Source organism: Aspergillus viridinutans (assembly GCF_018404265.1).
Source record: "Aspergillus viridinutans IFM 47045 DNA, scaffold_1, whole genome shotgun sequence".
In the NCBI taxonomy this organism is placed as follows: Eukaryota; Fungi; Ascomycota; class Eurotiomycetes; order Eurotiales; family Aspergillaceae; genus Aspergillus; species Aspergillus viridinutans.
The window spans coordinates 5,440,150-5,463,466 of NW_025091217.1; the positions used below are offsets into that span (position 1 = coordinate 5,440,150).

General features: G+C 47.2%; 6 protein-coding genes across 6 annotated transcripts; 3 read left to right on the plus strand and 3 right to left on the minus strand.

The window, feature by feature from the left end:
• Window positions 1–3,284: 3,284 nt before the first annotated feature.
• On the plus strand, window positions 3,285–5,787 carry Aspvir_001597 (LIM domain-containing protein; the record flags this gene model as incomplete). Its single annotated transcript, XM_043266717.1, has 3 exons — window positions 3,285–3,393; window positions 3,452–3,586; window positions 3,659–5,787. The coding sequence occupies 3 exons, from the start codon at window positions 3,285–3,287 to the stop codon at window positions 5,785–5,787; spliced, it is 2,373 nt and encodes a 790-aa protein (XP_043122652.1).
• A 292-nt stretch (window positions 5,788–6,079) lies between these two features.
• Window positions 6,080–7,099, minus strand: Aspvir_001598 (glycerophosphodiester phosphodiesterase; the record flags this gene model as incomplete). Its single annotated transcript, XM_043266718.1, has 2 exons — window positions 6,080–6,640; window positions 6,722–7,099. The coding sequence occupies 2 exons, from the start codon at window positions 7,097–7,099 to the stop codon at window positions 6,080–6,082; spliced, it is 939 nt and encodes a 312-aa protein (XP_043122653.1).
• Window positions 7,100–8,245: 1,146 nt separating this feature from the next.
• On the plus strand, window positions 8,246–10,288 carry Aspvir_001599 (NACHT domain protein; the record flags this gene model as incomplete). The annotated part of the gene is made up of 5 exons (XM_043266719.1): window positions 8,246–8,741; window positions 8,815–9,189; window positions 9,245–9,805; window positions 9,857–9,962; window positions 10,018–10,288. 5 exons carry the CDS (start codon window positions 8,246–8,248, stop codon window positions 10,286–10,288), a joined length of 1,809 nt encoding a protein of 602 aa, XP_043122654.1.
• Window positions 10,289–12,372: 2,084 nt separating this feature from the next.
• On the minus strand, window positions 12,373–15,695 carry Aspvir_001600 (DEAD/DEAH box helicase; the record flags this gene model as incomplete). Its single annotated transcript, XM_043266720.1, has 12 exons — window positions 12,373–12,510; window positions 12,592–12,693; window positions 12,749–12,899; window positions 12,958–13,143; window positions 13,197–14,031; window positions 14,088–14,269; window positions 14,319–14,349; window positions 14,405–14,528; window positions 14,578–14,647; window positions 14,699–14,806; window positions 14,864–15,429; window positions 15,480–15,695. The coding sequence occupies 12 exons, from the start codon at window positions 15,693–15,695 to the stop codon at window positions 12,373–12,375; spliced, it is 2,709 nt and encodes a 902-aa protein (XP_043122655.1).
• A 1,967-nt stretch (window positions 15,696–17,662) lies between these two features.
• Aspvir_001601 (cupin domain-containing protein) lies at window positions 17,663–18,229 on the plus strand (the record flags this gene model as incomplete). The annotated part of the gene is made up of 1 exon (XM_043266721.1): window positions 17,663–18,229. The coding sequence occupies one exon, from the start codon at window positions 17,663–17,665 to the stop codon at window positions 18,227–18,229; it is 567 nt and encodes a 188-aa protein (XP_043122656.1).
• Window positions 18,230–18,292: 63 nt separating this feature from the next.
• Aspvir_001602 (zinc-dependent alcohol dehydrogenase family protein) lies at window positions 18,293–19,467 on the minus strand (the record flags this gene model as incomplete). Its single annotated transcript, XM_043266722.1, has 3 exons — window positions 18,293–18,768; window positions 18,819–19,268; window positions 19,323–19,467. The coding sequence occupies 3 exons, from the start codon at window positions 19,465–19,467 to the stop codon at window positions 18,293–18,295; spliced, it is 1,071 nt and encodes a 356-aa protein (XP_043122657.1).
• Between the last annotated feature and the right edge of the window lie 3,850 nt (window positions 19,468–23,317).

Sequence of the window (23,317 nt, forward strand, 5' to 3'; positions counted from 1 at the left end):
AGAAGTGTGCCGAAAATTTTGACGGTTTTTTAAGCGATCACGCCTCAGAGAGTGTGATCAGAAAGCTTAGAACCAGGAAAATTCTTGGACTGGAGAACAGAAGCTGATGTACGATGTGTTGAGGGAGAAAGAAGGAAAACCAAGGGGCGAGATGAGGAAGAACGGGAGATATTTAAAGCGGACCACAAATACTCCTTAGTCACGGTGTCTCCCGCATTGCTCCGCAACCCTGAGCATTCCCCAAGGTTCTACCCTAATTAGGCTCGAGTTGACAGTAGTGACTTGTTAGCGACAACGGAAATAGGAATCAGGGGCAGTGAATTGTCAGTTTGAATTAAATGAAAGCTCTAAATATTTCTAATTAACCATATTGTTAATTAATTAAATTACTATTGCGGTGTGACTATCAGTAAATGCACAGGTACGCACTGTCTAGTGCCCCTCCAAGGACCCCTCCATTAGTACTGTCCATTGACCTACTAATTGCCCTTGTACAGATCGAAGCCATCCTTTGCTTTGTATAATCTTTCAGGACTCTGCTCATTGATTGCTACTGACAGTTAGTGAAGCTCCCAAAACTGCTGCCTGCATGATGACCACCCGCTGTTCCTCGGTTGATAGCACTAGACTGATACACCGAGACTAATTAATATGCAAGGTTCCAAGGTTGTTCCGTCAGTCTCAATCTTGCTGTCGTTTGTCAGAGCTAGTCGGCTCGTGCTTTATCTACCGGATAAATGAAAACTTCATGAGCCATGTTCCATATCTCTTGATACTTGTAGTACTACAGACCACCAATAATGACAACGGACAACAGGCAATTGAGCACATGGAACGTGCCTAGATTGAGAATGTAACTGAGACAACACATCGGATCAATTCAGGAAAGGACAACATGTGGTCTGCGCTTGCATCGCTTGCGAAAAGAGTGGGCCGAGTCGCTGTTGACCTGGACGAAAACAGTTTACTGTTGCAGATGCTCCGCTTTGGAATTGGCGGTCTACGGAGTACGGATGGAAGACTGGAGCCTACGTGCCTAGGCTCGGCCGTCTTGCACATTGAACAACTGGACATTTCAATGGAAGTAAGCAAAGATCAAAGGGTTGATCTAATGCTGATATACAGACAAGGAATATCTATAATGGATTTAAATTCGTGTACGAATGCTAGTGGACTGGTGCGGCCTCATGAAGCACTGCCCCTGGAATGTTGCGGTGTGCAGTACTCCGTAGGCGGGAAGCTCGGCTGGACGTTCCATGGTTACATCCAACACGATGGTCTCGTTCTCAAGTCATAATTCTTTATGCGGGCTTACGTCCAGTAGTGCAATCAATATGCCAGCAGATTACTTCGCTAGAGCCGTAGTCACAAACGGTCTGTAAGAAATACGACGTGAGCCCCAGGCAGACATTCTGGTGCCCGCAGGTATTCTGCTATGAGGTCGCAGATTACTAGGTAATCATATAACCACAAGGTCAAGCAATGGCGTGTATGGAATGAAAGAGAATTGTATGTGCTATCTTTCAATGTGCCGACTTGCCAGAGAGAAAGGTGAGCCTCCCAACTCCTGAGCCTCGAGTTGATGAGTGGGGCTGGGATGCGTCCGAGTCTATCAGATGCCAGGGCAATAGACATTGTGAGCTCATTATTGACTGAAAGAGCCATCACAATCTGCATTGTTGCGATCTGTTGACATAAAGAACGGCCAGAATATCTTTTCCTTCAATCGAAGGAAGAGTGTCCAAATTTACGACTCATGAATAATGGTTTGCTCCATAGTTGAGCTCACGAGGTCAGAAAGTGATCTTCCTGCAACCACGGTACGCCCTGTGTTTTGACTTCAATCGTCCGGAGTATCCGACAACGTAGAAAACAATGCCCTAGATCACTTGATCTCTAAGAAAAAGCGCAATCTGGCCTTCCAGAAGCCTGTGCAGTGAGATGATGCTCGAATCTGTAGTCATAATCGCCGACTTGGGAGTCTCCATTGACGTCCCGCGGATCGACTCCTCACTTCGTATCGTGAGTGGTGACGGCTCAGTGCAGCTACTATGGCCGGTTAAGTTTGCGCCCCTTGCCTCAAGGCAATATTCAGGTCCACATCTTTGCAGCAAAGTAAACCATGACCTGGACGCAAACAGAAGCCGTCTGAATACCCCAAGAGACACCTGCAAGTAATAATCTTGAGTCATCAGACGAAGAATTCAGCAATAAGAGAGAGCACTGTTGTCCAGCAATAATCATACCAACATTGGCGGCAAAAAAACACAGGCTAAATGAGAGGCTCGTGCACCATCAGGGTTGGAATAGATACGACCTCAGAGTTTTGAACAGAGGAGGAACAGGGCTGATGTATTGACAGCCAATGGTTTGATAGTAGAGCGACCAGTTGCCCCTGAGGAACGATCGGCGGCTCTCCAGTTTCGGTGGTTCTTGGTTCAGGGGTTGTCATCCTGGACCATGGACCTTTTGTGAGGGGCGAGAGGCACAATCATGAGTATGCCCCTCAAACCTGATAGTGCTCTCAATTATCAGATATGCAGATTACCGCGAAATCCAGAATTATCCGAAAAAGCATGAATGGTCAGAAGCATCCAAAAAACAGAGGCCAATATGTTTGTGTGATGTTCATGGGAAAAGGGGCGTCAGTTCCCAAAACAGAAAAACATCACCACCCAATCAGACCTCGACGCCTCAGGCAAGCCAAACATCTCGTAGGTTCGATTAGTTTGCTTTGCTCCGCCAACAGCCTTCTTCTGCTGCGAGAAAAATAGAGCAGAATAAGACCAAGACCAATTCAAGAACGCGTGTCATCCTGAGCTACTCCTGATTGGGGCCGCACCGTCGAAAATCAAAGCACACTAAGTTCTGGATCGTCACACGAGGGCCATCATTCGCGGTTGGTCCCACTCGACAGAAACCCGCCTCCAAACAGTACTGCACTATTATTGTCATCCATTTTCCTCCTCCTCCACTCCTTGCAGTTTGACATACCTACTTCTATGCATCTCGAACATTGATTGTTGCGCTATTCCTGGACTGGCTTGACCACTTTAACCACAGGATTCGAACTGTCGGAGAACAACAGCAAAGAAATATCAGTCTTCGATGCAGAGCGAGCAGGGATCCTTACGTGGATGGTGACCAGTGGTAGACCGAGCAAACGGACAGATGACGGCTACTGCTTAATCAGAGGCATTCATTCACCTTTGTGCCTGTTTATCAATTCAATGAACGAACAGTATCAGTGATCTGTATATCCTGTAGACCTCTTGTCGGTCGACATGGCGGGATTGATGGACGGGGCCCTGTCGCCCACCATCAAATGCTCCAATTGCGGGCTGAATGTTGAGATCTCTGAGATGGGAGATCACGTCTGCAAACCTGTGCCAGGTAGTTGCTCGACTGTCAATATATCAATCATATATCTGCCTTACTGACTCTGTCCAAGCACCTCCATCTCCGCCGCCTCCATCGCCTCCCCCAGAATCCGACTCTGCGACAGTCTCGACTCACCTGAGGAACCCGTCTGGACCCAGACTGGGACGACCGGGGCCTCCACCGCGCATCGATCCAATTTTAGCGAGTATGTTATGGATACGCATCGACCTCTCCTTTCTTATCATTAAGCTTGGACTAATGTGATTGGAACTACTAGATCGGCCGTACTTGCACCCCAATGAAGATCTATCCAAGAGTGAAAAGGACTCTCTGACTCCGTCTCCGCTTTCAGTATCGACAGGACAACGGTCGCCATATTTGCAGCAAAGGAGTCGCATATCTCCCCTTTTGGATGAACCTGATTCTCCTGATGTGATCAAGCCAGTTGGCGACTTACCGGCGTTCCCCTTGCCACGATCGATCTCCAAGAAACGAAATGCTTCACTGTCTCGGTTGCAGATAGCCCAAACTGCACCGCCAGTGCCCTCCCCGCATTTCGCGCATGCGATGGATGGAGAGGCTCCGCAGCCTCCGCAGAGTGCGCGCATGTCAGGATACGAGAGAGGACGCTCACCCCCGCCTTTGACGAAACAGCATGATAGGCCTCCCGCTCAAGCGATCTCCCATAGACATGGGGACTCGATTGATAGCAGGAGTAGTTACGGAACGTCCGCCGGGAGTACCCGGTATGGCGAGAACAGCTCCAAGCGATCGACTGCCATGTCCAGTCGACGACCCTCTTTCGGAAGCATTGCTCAAGAGTCACATCAATTTAGGGAAGAGGCATCATCTGGCCGCGCCAATCATCTAGAACCTTTGATCGAGCATTCATCCTCAGTCGAGCAATCAGCTGGGGCGGAAAGCCCGAAGCATGACGGAAAGGGCGGCAGCTTCAGCGGGTTCGATTTCGGGGTAGCAACCGCCGAGAAACCATTTCCTGATCCATTGCGTGTATCGTCTCATACGAATTCAGACCGGCTTAGCAGCACACGAGGCTCCGCTGAGCTCTTCTTCCGAAGCCCGTCGCAGAGTTCGTTTGGCTTACCCGCTGAGTGGCTTGATCGGAATGAAGCACGATCGTCGTCTTCGTCCTCTGCCAACATATCATACAAAGCTTTTCGGCCCTCGGGCTCAGACCTTGAACAACCCAGTGTCCCCCAGTCTGAGCCAAAGGATGTGTCCAGGAAAGGCACAGGTGAAAGCAATACATCGGTTTCCAAGTTTGCCCGTGCTCTAGGGCTCGATTTTCCCGATCATGCGGCGGAAAATTCGACTTCTTCTTCTTCCGAATCGTCGCCCTCTGAAACACGAAGCGGAACCTCAATTTCCAGCCTTCCTTCAGAAGCAAGCCTGTCGAGACGAAAGCCGTCGGAGACGAGCCGACTGGGAGTCGTCAGAGAGCAGCAGGCCAATGGCAATCAGCAACCAGTGCTGCCCGAAACCGAGCAGACGGAAAGTCCCATTGACCTCGAGCCCCCGCGAATTCCGGCTTCACTTCTTAGTCCCGACTCCCCGACGGACCCGGCCATCAATCAAGGTAGTTTGTCATTGGTGGTAGACAAGGCACCAAGCGTTCCTCCACAACCTCGCGAACATCGCGTAACTCATGAAGCTCCCGAATCTCGAGATGAGCCCCCGGTACGGCCCACTATCACTCGATCGGCAACAGAGCCTCCTGCTCGACCGCCACCTCGGCCCAAAGGGCGTTGTCGGGGATGCGGTGAGGCGATTCTGGGAAAGTCTGTCTCGTCCAAGGATGGCCGCCTGACTGGGCGATACCACCGCGAATGCTTCGTCTGCTGTCATTGCCGATCGCCATTCGAGACGGCCGATTTCTATGTGCTGAATGACCGCCCGTACTGTGCACAGCACTATCACGAACTGAACGGATCGCTTTGCAGTGCATGCAACAAGGGTATCGAAGGCCAGTATCTCGAAACGAACGAGAGAAGCGGCCCGGGGCCGGCGGATCACAAGAAGTTCCACCCCGAATGTTTGACCTGTCGGACCTGCGGGATTCCTGTCAAGGGCGAGTACTTTGAATGGAACGGACAGGTGTACTGCGAACGCGACGCTCGCCGGGCCGCTGCATCCGTGTCGCCAAATCGCATGCGCCGGCCGACCTTGCCATCGTCGCCTTTGGCGGCTCGTCCCCCCAACTACCCCCCGATGTCTCCTGGGTATCCCCGCCGCCCTGGCCCAGGTCATGGACCACCTGGCTTCGGCCCAGGTCCTGCTCCTGGCTCTCGTCGTCCTTCCGGGATGTTGGATGTACCACGTGGGCCTCCCCCAGCGGGCGCCCGACGATTCCCGGAAAGGCGGACCACCCGGTTAATGATGACATGATCTCTATCATTTTGTTCAATTCGTCCTGATGAACTGGTGGCAGCGTTGATTGAACCTTTCGCCCATTTTCGCGGTCTACATATTTTGGATTTATTTCATTCGTTTTGATCCCGGTCTGGACCGTTATATACCCTTGCTTTTCACTTCAATTCTTTACAATTCTTGTTCATACGCTATATCCCCACTGTCGCTTCAGAAGCTCTGCTCTTATTTGTGCATACTTGGTGTACCATACTTGGAATTCGGTCGGCCATGTGAATAGGACATTAATGATTAATGTGAACTCTATTTCCTACTCGCTCTTGTCCCGCTTCTCCAGCTTATACAGAAATCTCCGTCGAAAGAGCCACGCAAACATGACCACCAGAAGCGACACAGCCCACGCCTGAGCCCGCTGCGAAACAGTGACTCTCTCATCGTCTTGAGTCCCCGGACTCACACCTTTCACCTCATCCAGGACCATCGCCCGACACCGTCCCGGATCATCAGTAATCACCCCATCAACCCCTCGCTCGATCGACCACCGCATCAAACTCGGCTCGTTCACCGTCCACACAAACACGCGCCGACCCGCAGCGCGCGCTTCCTCCAGAAACCCTCTCCCCATCCCCATCAGCACCTTCTGATTGACATTAACCGACGCCGGGCTGCCCCGCAGAACCCGCGACGCATACCACAGATCGAAGCAGATCAACGCGGTCTCAAAACCAGGCAAGTAGCTCTCACACAGCGGGAAGAACGCAGCCGACCAGCATCCGAGCACGAGGCGTTTCGACCACGGTGTAGAACTACTTGGGACTGATTCAAACGCCTGCGCAAGAAGCGGGATGATCCGTTCGGGGAGATTACCCAGCTATTCCCATCAGTATCATATCGTATCATGCAATCTCTTAAATTGAAATCAGGGTAGAATAGAGTGGGGTAGAATACACACCTTGATATCCAATACCACCCACATCCGCTCCCACCCAGGCTCACAAAGCAGCTGCAGGAAATCTACTAACCGCGGCATCCGCACATGCGGCGCCTGCGCAGTCTTGAGCGTCTGCAATTCCTCCCAGGTACATTCGTCGACGAACCGCTTCACGCCGTATATCCGCTCCAGCGAGCGGTCATGGCAGAGCACGATGACCCCGTCGCTGGAGACCCGGAGATCTGTCTCGATGGCGTCGCAGCCGGCGGCGGCGGCGGCGCGGAAGCTCTCGAGGGTGTTCTCGGGGTAGTGGGAGGAGCGGGGGTTGGTGGCAGTGGGGTGTTTGGTTTTGCCGCGGTGGGCGATTGTCTGGGGTTTAGGTTTTGAGAGGGGATTCATGATGTTGTGAGTTGATTCTGGTGTGTAGATTATTGAAGCAGATGGGATTCGTGCCTGTTTATTAGTTGTTTACACCTCTGCCATGACGTGCATGTGGGCCGGAGATAAGGGTCAGGGCCGAGGGGTGGAGACTCGCATATCCGTATGTGGATTGCGTGGTTTTCCCGGACGCCTGAAGATAATGACCCATATATATTCTTGTGCTTGATGAGGGAAAGTTTCTCACGTCAGCGGGGATGACGCGTGTCTCTTAGATGGAAGCAACAGAAAAGCCAGTGGGACAGTGAGCGAAGCTTGGACTTCTTGATCATCTCCTGAGTGGGCTGCTTCAGTGTGGATCCAGAGTTATCCACCAGAAAATATACATGATGGAGACGTATCAACAGGAGACCAAGTCCTCCACTAATGAATACAGAATGTACGAGAATATAAGAACCTCTGAGCCATGCCTCTAACCATTGCTCAAAATCTCTCTGACCTGTCTTTCTCCAGTTGCAATGTCCGCCTGACCACAATGACTTCAGAACTTATCTGCGACAATCCCCAAGTTCTACATCTTGATGTCTTTGCGTAATTCTAGTGTTGCAGTGGGTGGCGCACTGTACATACCCTCTACGCGTTGGTAACCAATCCGCTGCACTGGCAGGAAGTTCAAGTCCATATAATCCACTGACAAGTCTTTTCATCAGAGACGAGTCGCGCGACAGTCACGCAGGGTAATGTGAAATAGCACCTGCGTGCGAATCAATCCCAAATCCAAGATGCTACTTGCGAGTGTGCTTGCGCTGAAGGAAGGAGCACAGCTGCCGGCCGATTTCCTGCGAAGTCCGGGCGGCAATCCGCTATTTGATGATCATGATGTGGCCAGAAGGGGCACTAGGCGTTCTGCAATGAATCATTTGAAGACGTCGTCGAGCCCTCGCTGGACCTTTGAAAAGCATTATGAGGCCATGGTAAGATTAGTTCCGACAAGTTGTGGCTGAGATCAAAGATCAAGACACAAAGCACTGCCACTTGCCAGCAACGCCCTTCAGCCTTGCCCCGCCCTTGACAAGTATTTAGGCAGGGCACGATCTCCTTAGGGGTTATTGCACCTTGAAACGAGTGTCAAATGGATGCGGAAAAAGTGGTTCAAGTGTGTCAGTTATGGCTGCAACACAAAGTCGTATTCAAAATGCATTCCAAGCTGCCATGCACGAATTCAAAAAAAATCTGAACAACGATGAAGTTTACGCTAAGATCCTTGCAGTCACATCTATTGATGAGGTTTATGACCTCACCGACAAGCTCCAGGTTCATCAGAGCAGAAAAGAGGACCTTCGCCATCTAGCCAAAATCGAGCGTTATCTCGACCGTCTTCGAGGATATACTGGCGTCATCGATACTTTTGTCCAGGTACATCCGGAAATCATGGCATTGATCTGGGGTCCGATCAAGCTGCTACTGCATTTGAGTAGCGTCCTGAAACAATCATTTGACGCTATTTTGGACACAACAGCAGACATTGGACAGTTGTTGCCGGAGTTCCAGGAAGTTACAATCTTGTTCTCGCAAAATGATAGGGTATACGATGTTCTGGTTCTGTTTTTCAAGGACATCCTAGACTTTTACCAGATCGGCTTAAGGTTCTTCACAATGCCACGTATGTATGGAGGAAACGTCGCATAGACGATTGATATATGCTCTTGAGCTGACTATAATATTGCTTGGTGCAGGCTGGAAATACTTTTTCGAGGCCCTGTGGCCGCGGAAAAAAGAGCACATCAACCTGGTGAAGACTCTCATCGAAAGACACGCTCTGCTGATGCGAAATGAAGTGAGGTTGGAGCACATTTGGGAGGAGCATGATGCCCGCTCGAGGGCCTTTGAGGATTTCAAGAATGCTGAAAAATCACACCGTTTGCAGCAGTTTTACGCTATCAAGGCGGACATGAGTCCGAGGACATATGACGATAAACTCAACTGGCTCCATAGCCGTGTCTGCGAAGGTACAGGGACTTGGCTGTTTCAAGACGACATGGTGAAGGATTGGCTAGATGTCGGTCAGGGCGCTCCAAGGGTCCTGTGGCTTCAAGGAATTCCAGGTGCAGGTCTGTGCGGCCCTGCTCTCCATTTCGGCCATGAATAACAGGGTCATACGTCTAGGAAAGACGTTTCTTGCGGCTTCCGTGGTGGACATGGCTTATCCCATCGGTCATACTGCCTTCGCCTTTCTCAGTCACGCCTTCAGCAGCAGTACTTCGGCCCTAAGTGTTCTACACTCGCTTCTATTTCAACTGGCGTCCCAACATGAGAACCTCCAAGATGTACTCTGTCACTCAACTAATGAACAAATCAAGAGCAATGTTACCGTCGCGGTCAATACACTCAAAGCCGTTCTGGATTGCGCCGGCCGGGTCTTCCTCATTATTGATGGGGTGGACGAGATAGACGCCATTGAGCGTGGACTGCTGTTGGGTAAACTCTTGCATCTATCTCATGAATGCCATGAGATGCGCATTTTTATCAGCAGCAGATGTGAGGAGGATATAACAGAAATTCTCAATGACAGCTCGAAAATGATTCGGGTTGATGGAAGAAATGAGGAAAGCATCCAAGCCTTTGTTGACTATCAGCTGAAGCATATTTTCCAGAGTAGAAGATTTGCTCCTCAAATCCAGGATGGAATAAAGCGCTCGTTGGCACCGCTTGCATCAAAAGCCAAGGGTAGGAGAAATGCACTTATCCGGCGGCCATTGGGGCTAACACATTACTTAGGGATGTTCCTGTACGCCAAACTTGTCTTGAGCGGCATTGAGCTGATAGACGATGTGGCTGAAATCTGCGAAGACTTGAGCATACTGCCAGAAGACCTGGATGATGCGTAGGGATGCCTGGGATCCTAAAATTCGAGGTTGAACTGATTGGTCTTCTTGCAGGTATTCCCGAGTGCTTGTACGAATCAACAAGCTGCGACCATCATCGGCTCGAGACAAGGCCAGAAGAATACTGGCTTGGGTGGGCTGCTCGCCGACGCCGCTGACGGTCCAGGAGATCGCACAAGCACTGACCATTGTACCGGGAAGCTTTGAACTAGAGAAGAAGGTGTTGGCTAGTCCGCCCCTTAACAAACTATGCGGACCCATTATCGAGATAGCCGACGGATATGTACAATTTGTACACTTTACTGTCAAGGAGTATGCATCGTGAGGTCTGACTGCAACATGTCTGGCTAACGAGAGAAGATACTTGTTCAGCCCCGGCATTGACGGACATGTCAATCTTACCCATGCGACCCTCGATCTTGCCATCTGTTGCGCCACTTTTCTCAGTCAAAGACATTATGATGTTGATATCCTGCGCGATGATGATGGCTTCACCAGCCTCCTACAGGATGAAAGCTATAGACTGCACTATTTCGCAGCAAATGGCTGGTTTGAGCTGGTCAAAAACTACTTGCAGTTGACACAGAACAAGATACTGCCAGTATGGCTCGTGCGATGTCTAAGGACGCTGATGGCCAAACGCAGGAATGACAGATTTGCAACAGAACAGGATACTACTATCAAACCTGCGTACTTGCAGCCTATCAAAAAAGAGTATCCGGACGTCTATGACTTCCTTGTTAGCATAGCTCAATTTTATGGGAGATGTTCACAAACGTGGTATCATATCAACGAAGGTATACCCCTATATTCATAGCTTCGGCCAGAGGACTGACGGCAGCAGGGAAAAATTGGATTAGTCTGGATCCACTGTTGATATTCCATGTATCGGCGAAGATATACGGAGACCTGGACGCCAAGCTGTGTCATTCCAACTATCATCAACAAAACTGCCGCTGCAATCTCGTTGAGCGAAACTTCGGTAAACGACCGTTCAAATGTGGCTTCTTAAACTGTCCTTTTCAACAGCATGGCTTTGAATCTAAAGCGCAACGAGAGAAACATGAAAAAGACCATACTTGCCCGTGGAAATGTGACGTCTCTGGGTGTGAGTATGAGAAAATAGGATTCATCTCCCGCAACATGAGAGACCAACACCTGGAAAAGGCCCACAGAGAAAAGGCAGCAACCAGAGAACTCAGTAAGGCCACAGCAGGACAGGATGAGGTGCAGGCACTTGTGCTCGATTTAGTCAGGAATGATGAAGTTGAGATGGTCGAGAGTCTCCTGCCACGCGTTGAGAATGACGATCCAAGTTCTTCCCGTTCATTTTCTTGGTGCCTGGGAAGGTCGGTAGGAGAAGTTGGGTCTGTGCCAATGGCGCAAATGATCACGCAGGTCTTGAAGGGGGGAATGAGGAATTGGGCAGTGGATCAATTCTATCACGGGGCTATAAAAGTCGGTAATGTCGAGCTTATTAATTGGCTTATCGACTCGAGTCATACGCCAAATCCCCAGATGGGTTATTATCCTTATTACAGACAGGTGGCGGATCATATTGCGGCATTTTTGAAGACCGACTCGGACGAGATGTGGAGACTGTGCGAGCGATATATTGCAGCGGTCTTGGTTGCTGACAAGGCGGCGCTCCTAGGCCGCGAGAAGAACCTAAGGATGTTTGATGTCTGTCTTGATGACAAAGTCATAAAGTCCACGTGCAGCCTGACCAAAAGAGAAAATAAGTTACTTTCTCTGTGGGAATCTGTCGGAGGGATTCCGAAGCTCAAGGTTGCTAGGCTTTCAACTGCCTTGGGTGTTGTTGCAAGAACGACATGCTCTATTCCACTCGGGAAGGCGCTTCTCAAATACGGAGCTGACGTCAATGGACGGAACAATACGCAAGCGATTTCAGCACTTGGATATGCTGCGCGGAAGTCGTCAGCTTGCGAATTCTGAATTCATGAGGTTCCTCCTCTCTGAGGGCGCGGATCTCGAAAAGGGTTCGCGCACGGAAAAGCCTTCCGATGGGAAAGGCGCCAAGGAGATTTCCCGCTGGCTTGGGATAACATGGAATGAACTGGTCGAGCAGACCAGAAATCAAAGGAGAAGGGTCCATCCTCGATCAAATCAATGATGGAATCAGCGGCCAAGTGAAATGCGTTCAACATTGTCTTGGACCGCACTATCTGCGCGGGAGGGGAGTGAGTGAGCTCCTCAATTGTGCAGCTGTTTTGGGAAGGAAAGAAACTTGATGCGTTGAGAGACACGCAGTCAGCTAGCCTAGGGGAGCGAGCTATTGAGTGACTAAAGCACGGTTGTACTTGATTGGACTTGACACAAGGCAGAACCATTAGAAAGGACTACAGATGGAGCTCGATGATCGCTACGCCTGCAACAAATCGGATTATTTCAATCTGTCTCCATATGCATGGACAAAAATGGGTCGTACATGTCATCATACCACAGCCACACGAAACCATCCCAGTCCTTCATCTCACCAGCACATATTGACGAGGTGCACGGAAAGGTCTTGCTATGGAGGGTTGCCTAATATCGATTGCAGTTTCTAAACCAAGGTCAGGCTGCTGTGATTGGGACTGGCAGTAGTAACTGGTGCAAATGACATACATCTATGCGCCGTCGATCGAGCTCCGACTGCGGCAATGCAGCGGAGCCTAGCGATTCACTGATCAATCTCATTTTGTCTTCTTGGACCCAGCGGACATACTTCTATTGGGTTAGCCTATTCTCAGAAAGGTCCGGTGCATGAAAGCAGATCCCGTACATCTTCGATGGAGTTTGCGATGAGGTACCTGGTGATAACTACTTCTCGTGATTGACCAATTCGATGAACCCGGTCAACAGCCTGGGCCTCAGCCATTGGGTTCCAGTGTGGCTCCAGGAGATGGACGTAATTCGCTGCGGTTAGGTCGACCCTGTCGATAGGTATTAGCTGCTCCTATCGCCAATTCAGAGGTTGAGATAGCTAGCTACCCTTCTCCAGCACTTCCAATACTGGCGAGCATGACTGTGCAGTTATGATCTTCATTCAACTTCCGGATTGCAGTGCGACGGTCCGCTAGACTCGACTGACCATCGATGCGTGCATACTTGTAATCGTGTTGTCGAAGGGCCTGGGCGACCAGATCAAGCATTTTGGTCCATTGGCTGAAAATGACACTATCCCGGTTAGCGATGTTTGGCCAGCCCTTCAATTGATGTTCCCTTGTTACCTCTTGACCGGTCGGCAAGGTGTGCCTCTATCAGTTCTTTGCTCCCCCTCCAGATTCTTCAGTAGGGCCTTGACCTTCGCCGACGGGCAAATACATAATTCGGACGGAGTCAATGGAGTAGATGCCACGTCTGGGCTGGTGAGGAATTCATCTGAGGAAGAGGAGGAGGAGGAGGAGGAGACAGCATTCGCGTTGCTACTCCCCTCGTCATTAGTGTACACTCCACATCCGGGGGTTGCTCCATCCACGGAAACAGGTGCATGTAGACTGGATGCTTCAGGCCCTCTACCAAAAGACAAGTCATCTGTTGTCTGCTCCTGCTGTCGGGTTCGCCATGCATTGATCGCTGATTCAGGTAGCAGATTTTCACCATGGTTGCATATAAGTCGTAGGAAGTTAATCAGGGAAAGCGTGTTCTCTTTCTTGTTGCCTGCGGTTGCAGTAAGTTGGTCTACAGTCTTCGATGCTTTGGCCTTGAAGAATTCATATAGGTCCCGGTCCGCGCCAGCGAGCTGTACCAACTCAATCTTCTCTACCTTTTTCGGCAGCTTGATCGTGGTCTTAATCATAGACTTGGTGCGCCGGAACGCTGTGGCAGCCACTAGGTACTGAAGTTTTTGGAGTCCGCCCATTTGTTTCTGTCTCACTGGACTTGCGATCCAGTAATCGAATGCGGCCTTGTCACTGAGAGCCGGCACCCCAATGAAGCTCAGAAGGGCACCGTAATCATCGAGCGAGTTGTGGATCGGTGTGCCGGTCAGGCACCATCGCAAGTGCGCTTTTATTGAAGTTACTGCTTCGAAGATTTGAGAGGATCGGTTGCGGATCTTATGCGCTAAGCGTGCAACTGTCAATGGTCATTCGAAAATAGATTCCTCCCTATACTCATACCTTCATCCAGGGCGATTCTATACCAGGTTTCTCTGTGCAAACCGCTGCCTGCAAGCCAATCCAGCCGTAGTGTGTCATACGTAGTGATGACAATGTCGTAGTTCTGTGATAGTGTTTGCTGTGTTTCCCGTCGCTTGAGACCATGATACACCAAATATCGTACTTGGCCTGGTCGAATGTGTCTAAGAATACGGTTAGATCAGTATAAATAGCGACGGCATCTCGTCCTACCTTTTGATCTGTTCCTCCCAGCCGTGGATAGCTTCGCCCGTCAATATTCGCTCTTTGCAAAGATATGGTACATTAGAATAACTTACTAGATTTCGGCGTAATTATTAGGGTCGCTCGAGGGATGCTACTCGGCAACTGCTCCTCGCTGAATCTATCAAGGGACAAGCAAACCAGTGCAAGCAGACTTAGTGTTTTTCCCAGGCCCATTTCCTGTATAATATCAGCTTCTTCCTAGGTGAGGTATGACGAAGGAGCTCACATCGGCAAGGATTCCACCCTTCAACGGCCCCGGTACTGCTTCGACAGTGCCTGTAATTTTATGTCGGTACCTGTGCCACTAGTTATCACACGCTCTTTCCCCGGCATCGCAACGGTCCTACCTTGGAGCTTTGGTGCCTTTTACCCGATCCCACAATGACGGGAACTTCAAATCATCGAGACTGCCAGCCTCCCTTTCCACCATCATCGACAGTGCTACGCTTTGATGTCTGTGACCTGATCAGTGACGGTTGACGTATACAAGCAATAGAAATGCCAAAACGTACTCCTTGAGAGTAGACGCAAGCCTCGGGCTAGATCTGGCGTGATAGGGGCCATTGGCTGTGTTGGCAGAGTCGAATATTCTCATAATTTCGCTCTTTTCGCCCGTAGTCAACGATTCTGAGCTTTGCAGATGCTTTTCGTCATCAGAAAGAACCAGATCCTCAAGCTTTGGCATTTCACTTCCCGGTCGTATAAGAAATTGCGGGTTGGCATATGGCATGCGATGATCATATTCTGTGATTCTAGGGTGCTGCAGATACACACCCGCCTCTGATAAACAAGCACCGACGGCTTCCTTTTCGTCTCCACGGCCGTAAAGGACGATACGAATGACCGCGCCCGGCCGAGAATTCGTATCTTTAGGATCATTTGGAGCAAACAGGGTTCCCGCCAGCTTGACGGTATGTTGCTCCAAAAGAGTGACGAGTACGGCCATAGAGACTATACCTGCATATTTGCCCGAATCCTTGAACGATAATTTGAGCACATTACCAAAAGGCTCTATGTTCACTTCAGCCGAATTTTTACCACCTTCCCCCTTGAAGGTGGAGGCTGCTGTGCCGATAATCTGACAACTATTAGCATGTATATATGACAGCTGGGTGACCCGGCACCTACCTCTCCAAAGCACATATCGCATCGCCCGGTTTCCGGGCAGAGCATGCTCAGGTCATTGTCATTCTTATATAGAGAACGTTCAACGTGGGTATGGGTACCATGTCTATCTTCAATGCGAGGCCGTTTGCTTTCGCTGCCGTCTGTCCCTCCGAACGCAGACACCTGACGCTTGATAGCGGTTGGTCCTATACATTCAAAAACCTCGATGCTATTCATCTCAAAGTGGTTTCCATGAGGTAAACTAGGGATGTTAGGCTTTGTCCACCTGGGCTCAATTTAAATGAGAGAGGTTACTCACCTGGGTTGCTTTCTGTTTCAGCCTAATGCTTGCCGCCATGTTGCCGCCAAGCTGGCGGGAAACTGAAGTCAAGTATGTCCAATCGTATGCTGTCATAGAGCGCCGGGATTTGGCGCCACGTATTGCAGGGACGGGGGATAGTTGAAATGGTGAGACGCAGTTGGGGCCAATGATTTCTGAATGGGTCAATAGAAACATGAATCCGAAGCATTCCGATAGAATAGAGCCTTAATCTCATGCACATTTCATGCACATCAGAGCTGGAGTCATTAACACTCTGATACAATGCAAAATAATTGATCGCTTCGGCGGCAACGACAGGCCTCACCAGCCTCGAGCGGCATAACGAGGAACCGGATCAGTTCCATGTAGACAGAATGTACCTCCACGTCTGACAGATTGCATTCAACAATTGTGTAATGGAAAGCATTCAAAGCAGCCCGAATTATTCTCATAGGCGGAATCGAAATGCCGAAGAGCTCAAGAGCAAACACCTCACCTTAAGCTCTATGGGGCTTTTCCTGTCTTGGGACAGAATACGACGAGTTGTCGGGCCAGGATGGTATGCTCATTATTCCAGTCAAAGCCAGTCGGCGTGAAGCTGCCTTCTGGGTCACATTATCAATAAGGAACAGTATACGTCCAGATCCACGGACGAGGAAGCCCCTAGCGTTGCGCAGGGCGCTGCTGGTCACATCTTGGTAGTGTGCCCACAGTGACCCCGTCAAAGAGTGATTATCAATCAGAGAAAATCACATATGGAGAGTGATGGGGCGTTGGAAGGTGGTGAGAAGATCATGCTTGAATGAACGCGTATCAGCTAGCGGAGACCTTCTGGAGAAGATGCTGGTGAATTGGATCGATGGAGTGTGTGTGTGTGCTCCTTCCTGGGAGTTATAGAGATATCGATCGCCAAAAGGACTCCATCTATGATGGCTGGATGGCCAGTATCTGATAAACAAACACGCCTGGAGAATGACGACTCATGGAGGTTCAGGGATACAGCTGTTCTGTACTTAATGCTCCTGGTAAATTCTGCCGTGGCAGGTTAAAAGAATTCCTGCAAAGGGCGTGATCCAGTCTGGTAAAGAGGATCGTAACATTGAAGAATAGGTGTCACCGGATAAGTTCTCTGAGAATGTGGTTGGCTTAGGAATTGCTAAGGGAAAATGAAGTTGAGCAGCTAGATGATGTTAAGGGCCCCCATCTTAGATGCTATTTCCCTTTTTCCATTACACAGACTTCTAGTGAGGGATGAGAGGTGCCCTTGATATATTAAGCGAAAAGCATTTGCTACTTATGAGATGAGCAACACAAGCAAAAATATGTACACATAGCTTGTGCTGTAGTGATAATTCACTTGAATCTAGAGATAAGTACAGTGAAGCACAAAATTATTAATCAAACTTAATGTGGAGTTTACTGCTGCACGGCCTGTAGTATATATGATGCATTCTCTATTTATACTATTTATACTATTTATTATCATAAATAAACTGTGAAGAATTTAGCATCTGCTAACAATATGCTCGCAAGGGAGGGTACTAAATGGACTGAGCGCTGTGGCAACTCAATAACTAGGTGGAAGGATTGGTTAAATAATAAATCTAGCATGATGAGATAATTAATAGGCAGTGCACCGCAGTAGGTTTACTGAAGGCCGTTTAGGCTGTTCAAGACTAAGACAAACCTAATGAGAGCCAGACCAGGTCATCCTTGCAGAAATCCTGCAGCACGACCGCTTCAGCTCTGTAAGATTGAAGACCTTGCCGATACGAGTCGCTCGTATAAAAGGTGGTACCCCGTCCAGTGTCTCTTCCACTCTCTACATCCATTCATCCATCTCCTCATCCCGGGCAAACCTTAACAACCATCTCCCACCATCATGTCTACAAACCCAGGCCAAATCTCCCCCCTTGGCGGGGTAACCCGCTACATCACCACCCACAACCCCTCCGGCCAAGCCATCATCCACTCGGAGCAGCCTATCACCTGGGCCTCCTACCAGGACGGCGCGCTGGGTATGGGAGTCGCCTACACGACCTCCGAATTCCCCGCCAATCTAAACAACGAGACCGACATTAAAGTCCACGAGCAACTGATGCAGAAGAATACCATGGGCCTGGTGAACCCTGGCGGGACGGTCTGTCGGTTTGTCGATTTCGGACCCGGTGGAGAGCCATTCATGCATCGCACGCAGAGCCTGGACTACGGCATTGTCCTGCAGGGGGAGATTGAGATGATCCTGGATTCGGGGGAGAAGAGGATGTTGAAGGCGGGGGATATTGCTGTGCAGCGGGGAACCAAGCATGCGTGGAGGAATCCGAGTGAGACGGAGTGGTCGCGGATGGTCTTTATATTGCAGGATATTCAGCCGATAGTGGTCGGGGGGGTTGCGCTTGGGGAGGATGTGGGTGGGTCGGGGGAGGTCAAGGCTAGTCGGGGTGATTGACCGGCGTGTTATGTCTTTTTCTAGATAGAATTGGAGATATAGTACATTATACACGATGAATGGCTACTGGTCCTTCACCTTGATCACGACCTTTCCGAAATGCGCTCCGCTTGCCAGGAACTTGAATGCCTCTTTTGATTCCTTGAAGGGGAATACCCGGTTGACAACAGGGTGGATCTGGTGCTTCTCGTAGAACCGCACCATCTCCTCGAAGCGGTCCTTGGGACCGTTGATGATGCCCTTGATCGTGAGGTTCTTGCGCAGCGTGAGCACGTTCATGTTGAGGGTGTCGTTCGGATTGTGCTGCTTTCCAGACGTGTAGCCGATGCAATCGATCAGTCCACCAAAGGCGACGCAGTCAAATGTCTTGCTCAGGGTCTCCGAACCTCCGGTCTCGAGGATGATGTCCGCTCCGTGGTTGTTCGTCACCCGTATCACTTCCTCGTTCCAGTTGGGGATCGTGCGGTAGTTGATGGTATAGTCAGCGCCGAGCTTCTTCGCTTGCTCCAGCTTCTCGTCAGACGAAGACGTGATAATCACTGGAAGTGTCAATCGCATGCCAAAAGCGCATAAGCATTACAAAACAAACCTTTCGCCCCGGATGCCTTCGCAATCTGCAGACCAGCAATCGAGACACCACCCGTCCCAAGCAACAAAACATACTTGCCCTCTCCCCCATTCTGTCCCATCGGCCGCATGCCATTGATCGACATCCACGCCGTCACACTCGCAATGGGAAGCGTACTAGCCTCCGCGTGGGTCATATAACCGGGAGCCCGAACCAGAGCCTGCTCGGCAAACACACGATGTGTCGCCAGCACTCCATCCATCGGCAAGCCCAGACCGCGTGCTAGTTCCTTCTCGGTCACTTGTCCGGTCTGGTGGTCGGGGAGGAAGGTCGACAGCACACGATCGCCGACTTTCCAGGCCGTTACGCCCTCGCCCACCTGAGTGACCACACCGCTCATATCGCTGCAGGGGACGACGGTTTTTTCGCCTCCGCTGGTTGCTCGGTGGTGGGTGTACTCGCCCATCACAACTGAAGACCACAAAATTATTTAGAGCTCGCTGCATTCCAATCGAGGCTACTGACCTTCGGTATCGCGGTAATTCAAAGAAACAGCATGGATTTCCACGAGGACTTCCCCTTGGCCGGGTGCGGGCATGGGGGCCTCGGCCTGTTCCAGGCTGTCAATACCCTTCAGGCTGCTCTTCCATTGCTTGATAGATGGTGCCATTTTGGTGACTGGAGCTCGATGACCTTTGACGTTCAGGAAGTTCCAGAAGCTCAAAATTTGTATAATTGACGGTGAGAATTTATAATGCTGAAAAATGCGTCATTGTGGAGTCGCCCCGCAGTTGGAGCAACTCGGCGATTTTCTTTTGCTCTGCGGTGAAAGTTTGTCCCATAGCCGTTGACATGTTGATACTGGTTTCCTGTGTGAACGAGATGATAGAGAACTAAGGGTATACTGGGAACTGGAGAAGATGAAGTCGTTGGTGAGCTTTAACTGATGCACCAGGATGTGTGTGTTGGTTTTACCTAGACTGGCTTACCCAACCCACAAATCCACTGTTTGGGTGGATAAGGGCTGGCCCTAATCCAACCCATGTGGATATGGGTTAACCAATGGGTAGAGCCTCTAGAAACTGATAAGCTTATCTAACTAGATCCAGGCCTAGATAGGGGGATATTTTTATATATATAGATAGAGAATAGTCATATCTATCTATATATAAAATAAATATTAGATCTACTGAGAAAGGCTAGAGTTATAGTAGTTTTTAGATTTTAGAGGATAGTAGTTAGGATAGTAAGGGTAAGATATTGTTAAGGGCTACGGCGAACCATAAAGCCGCCATACACAGCCAACACCAATAGTGTAGAGGGTTTAGACCTAGTAGATTACATGATCCACTGTATATATCTCTATAATCAGCTGAGTATTCTGGAACTTAGCAATTAGTTCTCCTTACTTAGGCAACATATAGATATTTGCTCCCTTCATGCTAATCTTACCAGTTGATATTAACCCTTAGTAGGTGATCTTATAGTTCTAATTACTCTTAAAAATCTAATCAGCCTGTTGGGACACTATAAGATAATAATTAATACTAGATCTTCTTCTAGAACTCTGAACCCATGCTATAAATCTATATCTACAGTGGAAAGAATAATCCCTATCTATAAAGAACTAACTAATCTTACAGAATCTATAATTAAATAACTAGATAATAGTTATAATAGTATCCACCTACTATATATAAATAACTAATCTACCCCTAAAAGGGTGGAAAGGGCAAATACCCCTATAGAATTAGAAGCCTAGTATATAGAAAAAGGGAAGTAACTAATAAGCACCACCCCTAATAATAATAATAAGATTACTTATAAGCTTCTAGAAAGAGAATACTAGCTTAAGTAAAAGCTTAGATAAGCAGAAATTAGGAGATATATCTAGGAGATAGAATCCTAATTATAGGGAAACTATAATAAAGATCCTACACCTACACTACACTAGGAGGTAGATAACCTTATTAGATAAGAAGTAGGGAATGCTAGACTACTGCTAGAATTAACTATAGAGATTAAGGTAAAGATTACTAGACTAGAAAGACTATAGAAGCTAGTAAATATTAAGTAATTTACTATATATTCTATATAGGAATACATTACCTTCTTTAACTACCTAGAGGCATACTTTAAAGAATATCTAGACTAGTTTAAGAATAAAGAAAACTATATCTATATAGCTTCAGCCTAGCTTATAGATATATACTATAATAAATAGCAGACTTATAAGGCTAAGCTTACTAAAATACCTAGATAGTTAGACTTTTAAGACTTCTGCTTATATCTAGTTTCCACACTAGAATAACTCTATAAGGAAGCAGTAGTATAATATTTCTCTACTATCTAGCTAGAATACTAAAGTATATAGAAGTTCTCTATATTTATTAATAGAATCTATAGCTAACTAGCTTAATCACTACTAGATTTTATTTATAAAGACTTCCTCTACACCTATATTTTACTAATTATTCAGAGTAAAGCTACTAGATTTACTAACCTACTAGAACTACTAAAGGTATATATCTCCTACCTAGCTACTATTAAAGATAGAATCCCATCATAATAGGATGCCCTATGGAAATAATATAATATCTAATATAATAATTAGTAGAATTCCAAACCCTATAGTAACTAGTTAGGCTGCACTAAGGACTATCAGCCTAGAGATAATAGATATTCTAGTAATAATTATAGATTAGAATCTAGGAAGTAGAAACACTCCTACTCTCTATACTAGGATTATCCTAGACTATACTATAATAGATATAGAGAATATAGCCACTAGCTAAAACACTGCACTAAGCTATGGGTTCCTAAATATTTAAAAAACTAAGCTAGCCTGTGCTATGCGCTGCTGTGGCATTAGGTATTAGAAGAAATTCTAATAGTAGCTAGGCACTAGCTTACCTAATAAATATTCTTATTAAGGGAAGCCACTACTAATATTAAATATTAATTAACTACAGAGCTAAATAAATATTTATTAACTAGTGATAGGTAAAAGAGTTCCTACCTAATATAGAAAGTCTACTATAACTGGTGTAGGTAATTAATAGCTATAAGGTAATATCTTATAGATAATATAACCTAGAAATTAAGATTACTAATTCTATGGGAAATATCAGAATTTACCAACTGGCCGCTGAGGCAGTCAATATGGTAGAATATAATTTAATTCTAGGAATAGACTGGCTAAAAGCTATTAACCTAGATATTAACTAGAAAAACCTTACTTAGCACTACCATCCAGAATCCCCTGATAAAAATAATAAGCTAAATATTAAACTAATATCTACTACTATAGCTATAGAAGAACTGTAAGCCTATAAAGTACTATTTTACATAATTACTATACCTATTAGGATAGAAAAAACTATCCACCTATAGGCTACTATAAAGGGTATTAGAGATGTACCACTTCTGCCTCTAGAATATATAGAATTTATAGATATCTTTAGTAAAGAGCAAGCTAGTATCCTACCTAAGAATGCTATATATAATTATATAATAGAACTTAAAGAGGGAACTTAGCTACCTTATAAGCTACTATACCTACTATTATAGGAAGAACTTTAAGTCCTTTAGAATTATATTAAGGAATATCTATAGAGAGGATAGATTAGGCTATCTAAGAGTCCTGTAGGTGCCCTAGTATTATTTATACTAAAGAAGGATAGTAGCCTATGACTCTATATTAATTACTAAGGCCTAAATAAAATTATAGTAAAAAACTGTTATTCACTACCACTTATAAATAAGCTAATAGACTAATTATCTAGTGCTAAGATCTATATAAAGCTAGATCTCTGAGATGCTTACTACTAGATCTGAATTTAGAAAGGTAATAAATAGAAAATGGCATTCTATATAAGATATAGATATTTTAAATATATAGTTATGCTATTCAGCCTAGCAAACACACCAGCCATATTCTAATTATATATTAACTAGGCTATAAGTGATCTATTAGATACTTACTGCATTGTGTATCTAGATAATATTATTATTTATTCTAACACTGAGGAAGAATACCTCTAGCAGGTCCAGGAGGTCCTAACTAGACTCTATAAATATAGACTTTATGCTAAATATAGTAAATATAAATTCCATACTATAGAAATTAATTTCCTGGGGTTTAATATTAATATAGAGGGTATTAAGATGGAACCTAGCTATATCACTACTATTATAGAATGGCCTGAACCCTAGAATATCTGTAAAGTATAGTAATTCCTAGGCTTTATTAACTTCTACTAGAGATTTATTAAGTACTACTCTAAGATTACTACACCTCTAACTAACCTAACTAAAGGATATATAATAAAGGGCAGAAAATAATATACTTAAGAACCTCTAAAAGGGGAAAGGGAATTTCTTACTATAGAAGCTAGAGAGGTATTTAAAGAATTAAAGTAGAGATTTACCTCTATACTAGTACTATACTATTTTAACCTAAAGAGGAAAAGCTACATTAAGCCTAATACCTTAAAGGCTATGGTTACTAGCATCTTTAG